At 44.8% G+C, this 12,253-nt stretch overlaps 1 protein-coding gene across 2 annotated transcripts in view; it reads left to right on the top strand.

The window, feature by feature from the left end:
• pappab (pregnancy-associated plasma protein A, pappalysin 1b) overlaps positions 1-12,253 on the top strand; it is a 155,951-nt gene that overhangs the window by 43,146 nt on the left and 100,552 nt on the right. For both annotated transcript variants that reach the window (XM_035380451.1, XM_035380450.1), the window contains exon 7: positions 5,637-6,138. In XM_035380451.1, the coding sequence (XP_035236342.1) occupies positions 5,637-6,138 (502 nt within the window). The remainder of the gene's footprint in view (positions 1-5,636; positions 6,139-12,253) is intronic.

The following is a 12,253-nucleotide window of genomic DNA, read 5'->3' as shown; positions in this document are numbered from 1 at the left end:
TAGTTTTTGGATCACTGAAATGTGTTCATTAGGGTCTTGGGTATCAAAAGATGACAAAATATTTTATCAAATCCAATGAGAAATATAAAATAAATTGCTAAAAGTTAGTGTTGTGACTACTATTTTTCAACACCAGGTGAGAATGGGAGGGAAAATGGCCTTTCTGTAATGAATATGCATTGGGTAGGAGGACCTGCCAGCTAAGTAGGCTATTCACACCTGGCCGCATGCCTCCCCACCACTAAGACAAAGACTCAGTGAGCCATTTAGAAGACAGAAGCGAAGACATCTTTTGATTTTAGAACGTTTATTGAAGTAAACTATATGCATGGAAGATGAGATGAGACTGGTGTACTCTTGCAACGCCTGCATGGCCTCTCAGCTAGTGGTGAACTAGACCGTGTTTCCTGATCAGCATCTCTGTAAATAAGATAAAAAGAAAATTGTTAGGAAACGTGACATCAAATCAAACTTTATTTATATAGCACATTTCCTTCAACAGGTAAAAATTAAATGTGCTTTAAAAAAAAGGGACAAACCACTAACTAATGAAAACAAAACTTAGGAAATGTGACATGGTTACATCATATACAAACAAAGAACCAAACAAACACAACCAGACGCAGAGAGGTAGCCTATAATTTTGAGAAGCAATGGTTAGAATTGTTCGTAGTGTGGGAATTTACAAGCGCGCATATTAGTGAATATTCCTACAAACACACAGAGAATGTAATACAGCACACATTTACAAATAGTGCAAGCCATCAACGAAACAACATTAGCTAAACTAAATAAACATTGATATTCCAGCTCAACTACATGCAACTCATCAATAACAATGCCTCAATCTGAAGTAGGCTAGGTCTGTTTAGCTAAGTGGTTATTTTATTGCTATTTCCCAAATTTACTTACAGTATGCTAATATCGATTGTGCGAGGACATCAGTTTTAGAATCCTAGCCACGCCGCTACACACCAGGCATGGGCTATTTATTACCAATATTATCAAAAAAAATACAGTCTACCTGCTACTTCTAACACAACCAGACGCAGAGAGCCTAGCCTATAATTTTGAGAAGCAATAATTTGAATCGTTCGTAGTGTGGGAATTTACAAACGCACATATTGCTGGATATTCCTACAAACACAGAGATACGTTGCAATACAGTACACATAGCCTATTTACCAATATGATCATAAGAAATATACTTACTCATGAAGTTGATCCTCAGCTGGATCAGTTCAGTGTTTGAAATGACACCGCTCTTCATCAGTGTCGGCTTCCGGACGGACCATTTTCCAAAATTAAATGAAATGTTTACCTCAAAAGAAGTGAATTAGGCTACACTTTGACATTCTATCCCGCTTTCGCAAGCTTGGCATTTTTCACATGGATCTCGCATCGCCCCTCCCCTAGTCTCCTTCTATGGAGAGTAGTTATAATGTCATTAACATGTGAATGTGATTTGGGCGGACTTCCTGCTGAGCGAAATTCACATAGTAATGAGTAAGGATTAACGAAGCATACATGGTTTAATTAATCAAATTTAAAACTTTTTTAAAAATTCATATTATTTGCCAATGGGCGCATTGGAAAGTCGCGATTCTAAGGTTTCTGTCAATGTTTTTGTTGCGTCTGTATGATAACAACGTGTGAAGTTAATCATCCAAATAGAAACAAAAGTTCATTTCATCTTGTCGAGCTCCGCCGGCAGAGCTCCCGACCCCAGAGGGTTAAAGTGAAATGATTCTCAGAGTGGTGGCAGTTAGCCCAGGTATAGTCTGAAGAGATGCGTCTTCAGACCATGGCGGAAGATGGGTAGTGAGGACGAGGTTTGAAAAAAAGCTCCGTGATCCCTTTACCCGGGTGGGAGGGGGTGCAAGGTGCCCTGCTGCTGCAGAGTGGAGTGGTCGAGCAGGCGTATAGAATTGAATCGTGTCCTGCAAGTAGACAGGGGCCATCCTGTTGGCTGAAGTGTAGGCGAGGGTCAGGACTTTGAACTTGATGCTGGCAGCGATCGGTAGCCAGTGGAGTTACCTCAGCAGAGAAGTGACGTGGGAGAATTTGGAAAGGTTGAAGATGAGTCGGGCAGCAGCATTTTCAATCATCTGTAGTGGCTGTAAGGCACAAGCTATGCTTGCAAGGAGAGAGTTGCTGTAATCAAGGCAGGAGGTCACCATAGCCTGGACAAGCAGCTGGGTGGAGTGTGTAGTCAGGAATGGTCGAATCCTCCTGATGTTGTACAGAAGGAATCTGCAGGACCGTGATGTTGCCTTGATATGCTCCTTGAGATCCAGCTGGTCGTCCAGGACCACCCCCAGGCTCTTTGCAGAGTGAGAGTCAGTCACTGTGGTGCCATCAACTGTGATTGAGAGCTCACGTAGTAGGGAGGTCTTGTATGGGAAGGACAGAAGCTCAGTTTTGTTGTGGTTGAGCTTCAGGTTGTGGCTGGCCATCCAGGTTGAGATGTCAGCCAGGCAGGAAGATATTTTATCATCAACCTGTGAGGCAGAGGGGGGGAAGAGAAAATAGGTTGTCATCTGCATAACAGTGATAGGAGAAGCTGTGTGAATAAATCACTGAACCAAGAGATTTTCTGTATATGGAGAACAGCAGAGGACCCAGTACAGATCCCTGCAGTACTCCCATAACAAGGGGATTCGGAGCAGAGGCAGACCCCATCCAGGTGACCTGGTAGGACCTATCTGCAAGATAGGAAGTGAACCAGGACAGGGCGGTCCCAGAAATGTCCATCTCAGCCAAGGTGGAGAGGAGTATTTTGTGGTTGACCATGTCGAATGCTGCAGACAGGTCAAGGAGGATCAGGACAGAGGAGAGGCATGAGGCACTTGCAGTGGCGAGTGCCTCCATCAAAGCCAGGAGGGCAGTCTCTGTTGAGTGCCCAGATCGAAAGCCAGACTAGTGAGGGTCAAGCAGGTTGTTCTGATGGAGAAAAGAGGTTAGTTGTTTAAGCACTGCTCGATCAAGGGGTTTGGACAGAAAAGGTAGAAGCGATACGGGTCGATATTTCATTACATCAGAGGGGTATGAGGTGGGTTTTTTGAGGAGTGGGGTAGCGCGAGCCATCTTAAAATCAGAGGGAACATGACCAGAGGCAAGAGAGGAATTAACAATGGAGGACAGATAGGGAAGGATCTCGCCGGATATGGCTTGGAGGACTGTAGATGGGATAGGGTCAAGTGGACAGGTGGTTGCGCGATGAGAAGTGATGAGTTGGAGTACATCGGAGTCCTCCAGCCTCTTGAAGGAGGTCAGTGTGGCCATGGGTTTGTCCCGGGGGGTGGGCAAAGGAGTTCCGGATTTTAGCCACCTTTCCTTTGAAGGTGGCCAGAAAATCATTTGCGGAAAGGGAAGAGGGAGATGAGGTGGAGGAGGTCGGAGGGAAGAGAAGGTGGAGAATAGTTTGTGTGGGTCAGAGACAAATTTTTTGGAAAAATGAGGTTTTAGCTGATGAGAGGGCAGATGTGAAAGTTGCCAGCAGGGTTTGATATGCTGTCAGGTCATCGGAGGATCTGGATTTCCTCAACTTCCTCTCATGTTCATGACATGTTCCGATACAAAGAAGTTTAATTCAAAACACAGATTTAATTTCCATTGGAAAAAATAAAATAAACCATATTCTGCTGCTGCTCTGTTGGTTGTTCTGTCAAAAATCTAATTGCATTGTATAATATTACAGGAATTATTTCTGAGGCCAGGCTTTATACACGCATCTCTTTTGGCAGCCTGAGGTTTTTAGTGGGGGAGGGCCTGAACAAGAGATGGAGTCTTGACTGGATGCCAGCAAGGTCAAATGGAGAAAGGCACAAGTATTTCAGGAGGAAGTGTGCTGAAACCCTCCAACCCCCCCCCCCCCTCCCAAAAAAAAACGAGAGTGTGAAGGGTGGAGTCGTGTCACACTGGGTCCACCTGGATATTCGCCTGAGCGGATCCCTGCATTCAGTTTGGCCCCGAGGCTAGTGCAAACATGGTTTCTTGGACCTTTGGCACCTAGTGGCCCCTATCTTCTGCATAACGCTGGGAGATGGAGGTTGAGGGTTTGGCCTTAGATGTTGGATAGTGCTCCCACAATGCAAAATATTTCCTTGACTACAGTTAAGTAGGAATTTATCTGAAAGCCTTTCTCCTCTTTTCCTAGAAAGAGAATGCTCCTAGACAGGATAATACTCTTGTGGGATTAGCTAATTGACTGAAAAAGCATGGTTCGGATTTGCTGTACGCAGCTAAATTCTCTCTTTTGCTTTCTCTGAATAGTCTTCTTACTGCCTTAGCAGTGTCCCTGGCTCAGATGCTCAGCTGAAAAGCTCCCATTATGACATTTAGAGTTTTTTCCTTTTTTTAAAAAACATTTTTTTACATTTTTACCCCCTGATTTTTCGGTATGTAGCTCAATAACCACAGGCTTAACCAAAGAAGTAGCAGGGAATGTCTGTTTCAAAGTTTAAAACACATACTTATCCAATAGCAGTCCATAGGTAGTCAGTTGGAGCCAGAACTGTGACTAACTCTCTGTGTCACTGCTATATTTACCCATTGCACTACCACGTCTGAACACAAGTGAGCATTTATGAAATATTTTGTACACTCTGCCACGAAATGGCACTGGCCATACTTGATAGTCCAGCACCATTTTTATCACTTCACTATATACTGGCTAATCTATACTAAGAATAAGGCATCAGTAGGTGGTGGCCAGTAAAGCAGCTTTATGATTGTAAGTTCACAGTTGTGGTGCCGACCTCTTCTTTGACCACACACATATTAATAGATATGAGGAGATGATGTGGGCTGGAAACTAAGTTGATTAAGCATGGACTTTTTCAGAGATGAGGTTAGTGAGCCTGCTCTGTGGTTGCTAGATTGGAACTGTACTAAAGGAAGACAGGGGCCACAGTGCAGATCAGGGGCTGCAGCTTTTCAATGTGCTGAATGGATGTTACATACTTCACTCTGAATGAGAGTGTGCTCCAGATATGGCAAGACAGCCCTGTTTTGGGTCTAATTACCCTTCTGAAATGAAAGCCTTTTGACCGGCCCCCAGAGAATCTTAAAATACTTGCTGCTATGGTCTAGCTTTTACCGCGCGAGTGGTAAAGTGCCGAGCTGATCTGCCGTAGTCCATAGCGCAATGCGGGGTGTGGCAGACGCGTGCATGGAAATGTGTGCTGTCCATGTGGGACAAAGATGACATTTATTGAGGCTTCCTCACCAAAAAAGAGATCCCCTACCTCCAACGCCTTACTATGACCGCCTGACAGCTTCAGAAAGAATTAAGTGGACCCCTGCCAAAAGATAAGATAGATTATAGATTATAAGATAATTGCCACTTAATGTTTTGTGAAGTGAGAGTTTGTTCTTTTTACCTTTTTTAACTTTCTCAATGCATTGCACAGTTTTTTTCTTTTTTCATGTCCCTTAAAAAAGAATTTACAAGAATTTTACAAACAAGTGGCAGAAGTCTCACAGATGAGGTCAAGGCTGAGAAATTCAGTGAAGAGGCCTGTAATCACTGTAGGGCCTTTGATCCATGGTTGATGGAGAGGATGCTGTGTATTCTGGAGTTGATCTTTGATGTGTCATGCTGGTTTTGCACCCCCCCCCCCTTTCCCCCACAGGCCCACCAGATGTAGAGCAGGTCTGTGAGCCGAGCGTTCGCACCTGGAGCCCGAATGCGGGTGTGGACTCCAGCAGCGTGGGCTCTCCCCCATGCCCTCTTCAAGGCTGCATGCTGCAGCTGGAGTTCCCGTACCCGCTGGTGCCCGAATCTCTCACCGTCTGGGTCACCTTCTTCTCGCCCGAGGAGACAGCGCTGCCTGCCATCCACAACATCCTTCTGCTGACCGTGGGCGGCGAGAACGTCTCGCTGGGCCCAAGGGATGTCTTCTGTGACACGCCCCTGACGCTGAAGCTGGATGTGCGGGAGGAGGTGTATGGCGTGCAGTTCTTCACCACCGAGCAGCACCTGGAGATCGACGCCACGCTGCTTGCCTCCAAGCCCGACTGCCCCCTATGCCGTGCATGCCAGCCCCTCCGTTACCGCCTGGTGCGCCAGCCACCCTTCTCCCACGCCCCCCATGGCCTGCTCATCTCCTCCCCAAGCCGGAGATACGTGGACAGGTGAGCCAACCCCGTGCACTATCCCTGTCTTTGTGTGCACTGTGTATTCGCTCTTTTAATAGCATGTTTCTAGACCACTCAAATTGTTGAGTGTTGTAGCGTAAAGCTCTAAGGACCATTTTTATAGTGGTTCTAGGTTGGAAAATATCACATTTGTTAAAGTACAAATTCAGTGTAAAAACATTTTGACTGGATGGCAGGTTGGATAAAAACGAGAGAAAAAAACACCCATGTGATTAGATTTTACACCTCATTATTGATGGAAAGTACATAACTGGGTCTGACCTGTCTGGAGTGGTGAGCTAAAGCGGTCCAGTTACAGTGGCATCAGGGCCCACCACAGCTGCAGTGAGACTTTCGCTGTAGAACAGAGTTCGCCGGGGGTTTTTAAGGAGTAAAAATTCACGTGAGGTTGCAGTTTTTTTTTTTGCTAAACCGATCTTCCCCCTGTCCTTTTCTTCTGACATTTGTAGTAAAACCCCTTACTTAGGCCCCAATACCTCCACTCACATTGTGAGGCCCACAGAAACAGAATGTGCTGCACTTTGCTTGGTTTTTATGAGTGGCACATTATAACACCTAAAGCCAGAGCGGTTTCCCTCTGTGGAGCCATGTGTTCTCACACACTTACGGTTAGCATGCTGATGCTTCGCGATAATTTTGACACCACTTGCACATGCACTGCATTATGGGAAGGCTTCTCTTGTATGCCATAGTTTGTTCAGGAGGTTCAGGATGAAATAATTATATCTAGCACATTGTAAAAAATTTCTACTTAAATGTTTTTAAAAAAAAAATATTTGCACAATGTTTTGACACAATGAAGGCACGGCGGGGTCATAACATGCCACCGGTGAGGCTTTGCCCTCGCAGCAGTACATTTCACCACAGCTACAACACAATCCGACTGACAGCTACGTTTGTTTTTCATAGCCTCCTGCAAAACGGAAAACCCCTGGCAGTCAAGTGCAAGCTCTGGCTACGTGCAGTTTCCCCCCTTTTTTTCTTAACCCCACCCCTGTGCAATACGGTTTTGGGTGATTTATCCGAGGGCCCATTCTGAGGATGTGGGACCCGACCCTCTGGGGTAGGGGGCTGGGGTCAGTCGCCAGAATTTCACACCGGGATTTGTGTTATTGGAGAGTTCACATTCTGAAAGAGGTTACCTGGTCACCTGCCCCATGCGGGCATCCATCAATTTTCCTCAGACCTAACCTTAAAGCCTGGAGTGTGTGCGTTTGAAGAACAGAGGCCTTTCCTCCCTCTGGTTACTGGGGTTTGATTGATGGTGGCCCAGCCGGGATTGGGGTAGCCGGAGATCACTCAAATCTCAAGAGACTCCAGCCATTGGGCAGCTCATGCATGTTCACAGGTAGTGAGAGGATGGCCCTTACACCCTGACCCTTACTTAGTGGGATAAATCTGTCCACCATGCCTCAAAGAAAAGCCACATGCTCCCTGCTACCACTTACACTAGAGACTCTTGCTCCCACCCACTTTGACAGAGTGACATACACCCTCCCCCCTTCTACCTCCTTCCTGCCCTCATTCCCTTTTCTTTCTCTCTCTTCATCTCTTTCTGTCTCACTCTCTATTTCACTCTCTCTGTATTTTGCACTTCATTGGCCGCATTCAGAAAGGTGGAGTTTATCGCAGTGGCTCAGGGATATTCAAAATGGCAGGTCTAGGTTTTCACTTCTGATGGTGTAACTAACTTGTCAGAATTCAGCTGCCCCTCATTCTACCCCAATAAAGCCACAGAGACAGGAGCCCGTGATGTCACCTACGCCATAGGAGTAAGAGTTTAGTCGTTATGTCTGTTTATCATTAATATTTTTCATATCTTGTCAGGGCAGAGTAACAATTTTTCCACAAAGTAAGCATGACTATACATCTGAACATAATGATTGAGAGAGTTTATTTTGCTTGGCAGCCATGGAGTTTGAGATTACAAATGAGTACGAAGGCTAAAAACAAGGCTGCCCAACCCTGTTCCTGGAGATCTACCATCCTGTAGGTTTTCACTCCAACCCTAACAGAGCACACCTCGTTCAACAGCTAGAGATCTCCTTGAGCTGCTAATTTGTAGAGTCAGGTATGTCAAATTAGGGTTGAAATGAAAACATATAGGACTGTAGATCTGTAGATTGTAGAGCAGGGTTGGGCAACACTAGCTACAAATGACATTTATGAACACGTCAGTGTATATAATCCAATCTGTGAGGTTTGCAGGGTTGAAACAGCCAGCTTCTCAAAATGAAACATATCAGGGAACTGACTGTCCATTTACTAGAGTGACAGCTGAGGGGCAGGGCTTCCATTGGTGGGTGTGTGGGGACTGTGAGGGAGGCTTCCTGCCCCCTGCACCCACTGGAGTGCACCACTAGAGCTGAGCTAAATAGCATCTTTATGTTGATATGAAGAGACCACCCAGTTTGGGGTTCAGAGGGTAGTGTAAACCCCCTCTCTTCCCTTTCCACCCCCCCTCCCTGCCCTCGAACCCAGAGGGACCTGCCCCTCTGCCCCTCTGTCCTCCCCCTCCTCACACACAAACACCCACAACAGCAGAGACCTGCCCTTCCTACTCCCCCCGTGCACATGCCCGCTGAGGCCTGCCCTTCTTACCTCCCGCCCACACACGCCCAAAGAGACCGGTCCCTCTAACCCCTGCCCCCACACACCCACAGAGACCTGCCCTCTTACCCAGTCTCCCTGGCCATGGAGACCTGCATCCATCTCACTCCCCCAACACCCTTTCCTGCCCAAAAACTCTGGGCCCTCACATTTTATACCTTTTATCAAGCCCGCTTAACAGAGATGGGCTACAAATCTTACATCAGGTGAAGACACAAAGTTTTCCCTTTTAGATTTTTTTATATCACAATTGGCAAGTGACTGTTTTTCAGCGTAGAAAGTGAGTGAAGAGAGTTCCCCATCTTGGAACAAGGAGACTAATTGGCCAATCAGGTGGCCAAAGAATACACATTGAATTGGTGATTGGTGTAGACCCCCATCAATCTTGACGAGTAAACTTTTGTCTTTCCTGGAGTGAGTTGTTTTTGTATTTGTTTAAGTTTTTTTTTCAAAATTTGACAAAAATTTGAGAACTGTCCGCCAAGTCTAAAGTATGCAGCTCTGCTGCTTCTTAATCTTAATCTGCCAAGAATCAGCCAAGAATGACTGTTTTCTGAGTGAATAGCAGTGAAAACCCCCTAAATAAAATTTTTTCATTATGAAATTTGATGATTTTTCCTGGAGTGACCCTTCCATTAAAAATGATAACATTTACCTTTTTAAAATTTTTTTATAAAAGTAATCTGTCAGGGTAAAAAGATATCTTATAAGTCTTTAAAACCCTTCAGTTATGAAATCAGAAATCATAATCAAACTTGTGCCGCATCTATTACAGCAAAAAATAAAGAAAGAATGTATTTTGTAGTGAAAACGAGTGGTGTAGACTGAAGAAATACAGTTTCTCTGGATTGTGAAGTAGGAAAACAGATTTTCACCTATTTATTGGTGAGCAACAGGTTGTTTCTACATTAAAAATATAGATTTGAAGTTAAAAATTAAATGAAGAGTTTTTATCACAGACCCTTTACAGACATTGTGCATTCGTAATGTGAAGACAACACTAGGGTTAAACGGATGTTTCTGGGCCTCAATTCTGCAGGTGCAGTCAGAGAATGAGCTAATCTGCAGATTTCTCTTTCTCTGTCTCATTTTCTGTCCCCTTCTGTCGCCTCATCCCCTTTCTTTCTCCTCTTTATTTTTCTTTGTCTTCTGTCGTTCCTTTTTCATGTGCCTCTCTGCCTCTCTTTCTCACGTACACTGTTCTTTGAAGTCTATTGAGAGAAGCACGGAACACAGAAATTTTGGGCTGAGTATACAAACTCAGCTCCTAAGTGGTGGACCGCGGTTGAAGCAGGAGAAGGTGCAGACTTCTTTTCCAGGAACGGCTTTCTGGTTCACAGGATTTCTTTGGGAAGCTTTAGCTGAATTCCAGAATCCAGGAAACTCATTAATAGGAACATGCCGTAGGGCAGGGTTCTACCTTGCAGGAGTCCATTCAGTGCCCCCTTTTCCAGCTTTTCATTGGCTTGAACCCCTTTGTGTTCAGTACAGAGCGAAAGCCTCACTCCATTGAGGGGTGGGGTTTCTTGGATGTGTCAAGCTGACGGGTCTTTAACATCCCGTCAGTGCTGTTGAGACTTTACTTTATCAACAATGGTCCGGGCTTGTTCGCCTGGTGGTGTTCCTTTCCGCGAGATGCGTTGACTGGCCGCAGCCGTGGACCATCACCAGGAAGTCTGTTCTGCCTGCAGCTCGCCGGGAAGAAAGTCTCTCAAATGGGCTTGCTCTGCCTGTGGCCCTGTAGGACTGTGGGTGACAAACTCACCGCCAAAGCACGCGTCCCGCTTGATGTCGCTGGTCCAGGGGCCGCTCCACGAGTCTTGGCAGAATGTGGCTGAGCTACTTGGACAGCAGAGGGTTGTTACTACATTACCGTTTTGGTGAAAGACACCCGAATCAGGGACTGTTAATTAGAACTCTACTGCATGGTCTTGTGGATTGGGTAGATTTATGGCACAGTTTTTCCCGAAGTGTAGTGTACAGGAGTAGGGTGTAGTGTTGTGTTGTGTGGCGGGCGTATAGTGATAGGGTGTGGGATGTAGTGGTGTGATGTAGCGTCTATTGGGTTATAGTGGGGGGTGGAGGGGGGGCGGGGGGGGCAGTGTAGTATAATGCATAGGGAACTGGTCTTGAAACCAAAAGGTAACAGGTTTGATTCCTGAGTAGGACACTGCCGTTGTACCCTTGAGAAAGGTACCTAACCTGCATTACTTCAGTATATATTCATTTGTATAGATGGATGCAATGTAAAAAATGCAATGTTAAATGTTGTGCCTCTGGATAAGAGCGTCTGCTAAATGCCTGTAATGTAATATAATAGTGTTTAGGATGTGGTGACATTGAATGTGCAGGGATTAGCATCTGGGGTATAGTGTGTGGGGCATAGTGTTTGGGTTGTGGTGGAAGGGTGTAGTGTCTGGGGTGTCATGGTGTGCTGTAGTGAGTGGGATTTAATGTTTAGGTATGTCTTCTGGTGCTGTTAAGGCCATGTTACACTTAGTTTGTTTATGGGATGCGTGAGACTACAGTAAGATGTAACACACACTGCCATTTAAACCATTACATTCGTTGACCAAAAGTTCTTATTCAGAGCAACTAACAGTTCAGGAGAACATAAGCTAATTCACCCTGATTTACATGAGCAATAGTGCCTAACCTATCTAACAATACTTCCAAATTACTGAGTGTAGATATTGAAGCACCAGTGCAAGTTAACCACACTTAACCAAGAACCAAAACATTAATTCTGAATATGTACAGATTATATCCATAACAAGCCCTAAAAAGAATAACACAGCCGCCACTGATTTGTAAGACTGCACAATATTCAGGCAGGTCATGAGAATAGATTTCACACCTCCTTTGTGTAGCGAGACAGCATTGTAACAGTATTTTAAAGAATTTTCATTACTCCCACCCACGGCTTTATGTGTGTGAAAAGGAAAAAAGTGTCAAAGTAATAAATATTTAAGAAGTTAGCGCCAATGACGATAGCCGGTGCGATAATGTTTTTTTTGTGCGTGGGTTCTGAAATGCCAAAGTATGAGCCCTGAGAATCTCAGAAGTTCATAGCAACTCAAATCTTTTTTCGTGGATATTTCGAGAATTTTGAGCTTCTGAGCCACCGGTGAAAGAATCACGGGTGGAATAAAACAAATGCAAATGCATTTAAATGCTGCAAAAATATGCTAAACTATACAAATGTAACATCAATGGTGGCTGGTCAGACGAGGCAAGGGAGATGATTTCACAGCTGTATATATATATATATATATATATATATATATATATGTAGTCAGTGACCACTTTATTAGGTACACCTGCTCATTTACACAAATAGCCTATTAATGTGAACAGCTAAAAATGTGGTTGCAACTCAGCTCAATATATATATAGAGCATGCAGACATGGTGAAGGGGTTTAGTTGTTTGTCATTATATAGTTGTTTTGTACTACACGCTTATGTGCTATAAGCACACAC

The sequence above is a fragment of the Anguilla anguilla genome, chromosome 10, assembly GCF_013347855.1.
Source record: "Anguilla anguilla isolate fAngAng1 chromosome 10, fAngAng1.pri, whole genome shotgun sequence".
In the NCBI taxonomy this organism is placed as follows: domain Eukaryota; kingdom Metazoa; phylum Chordata; class Actinopteri; order Anguilliformes; family Anguillidae; genus Anguilla; species Anguilla anguilla.
The sequence above is the reverse complement of the archived record's forward strand: the minus strand, read 5'-3'. Positions and strand labels throughout refer to the sequence as shown.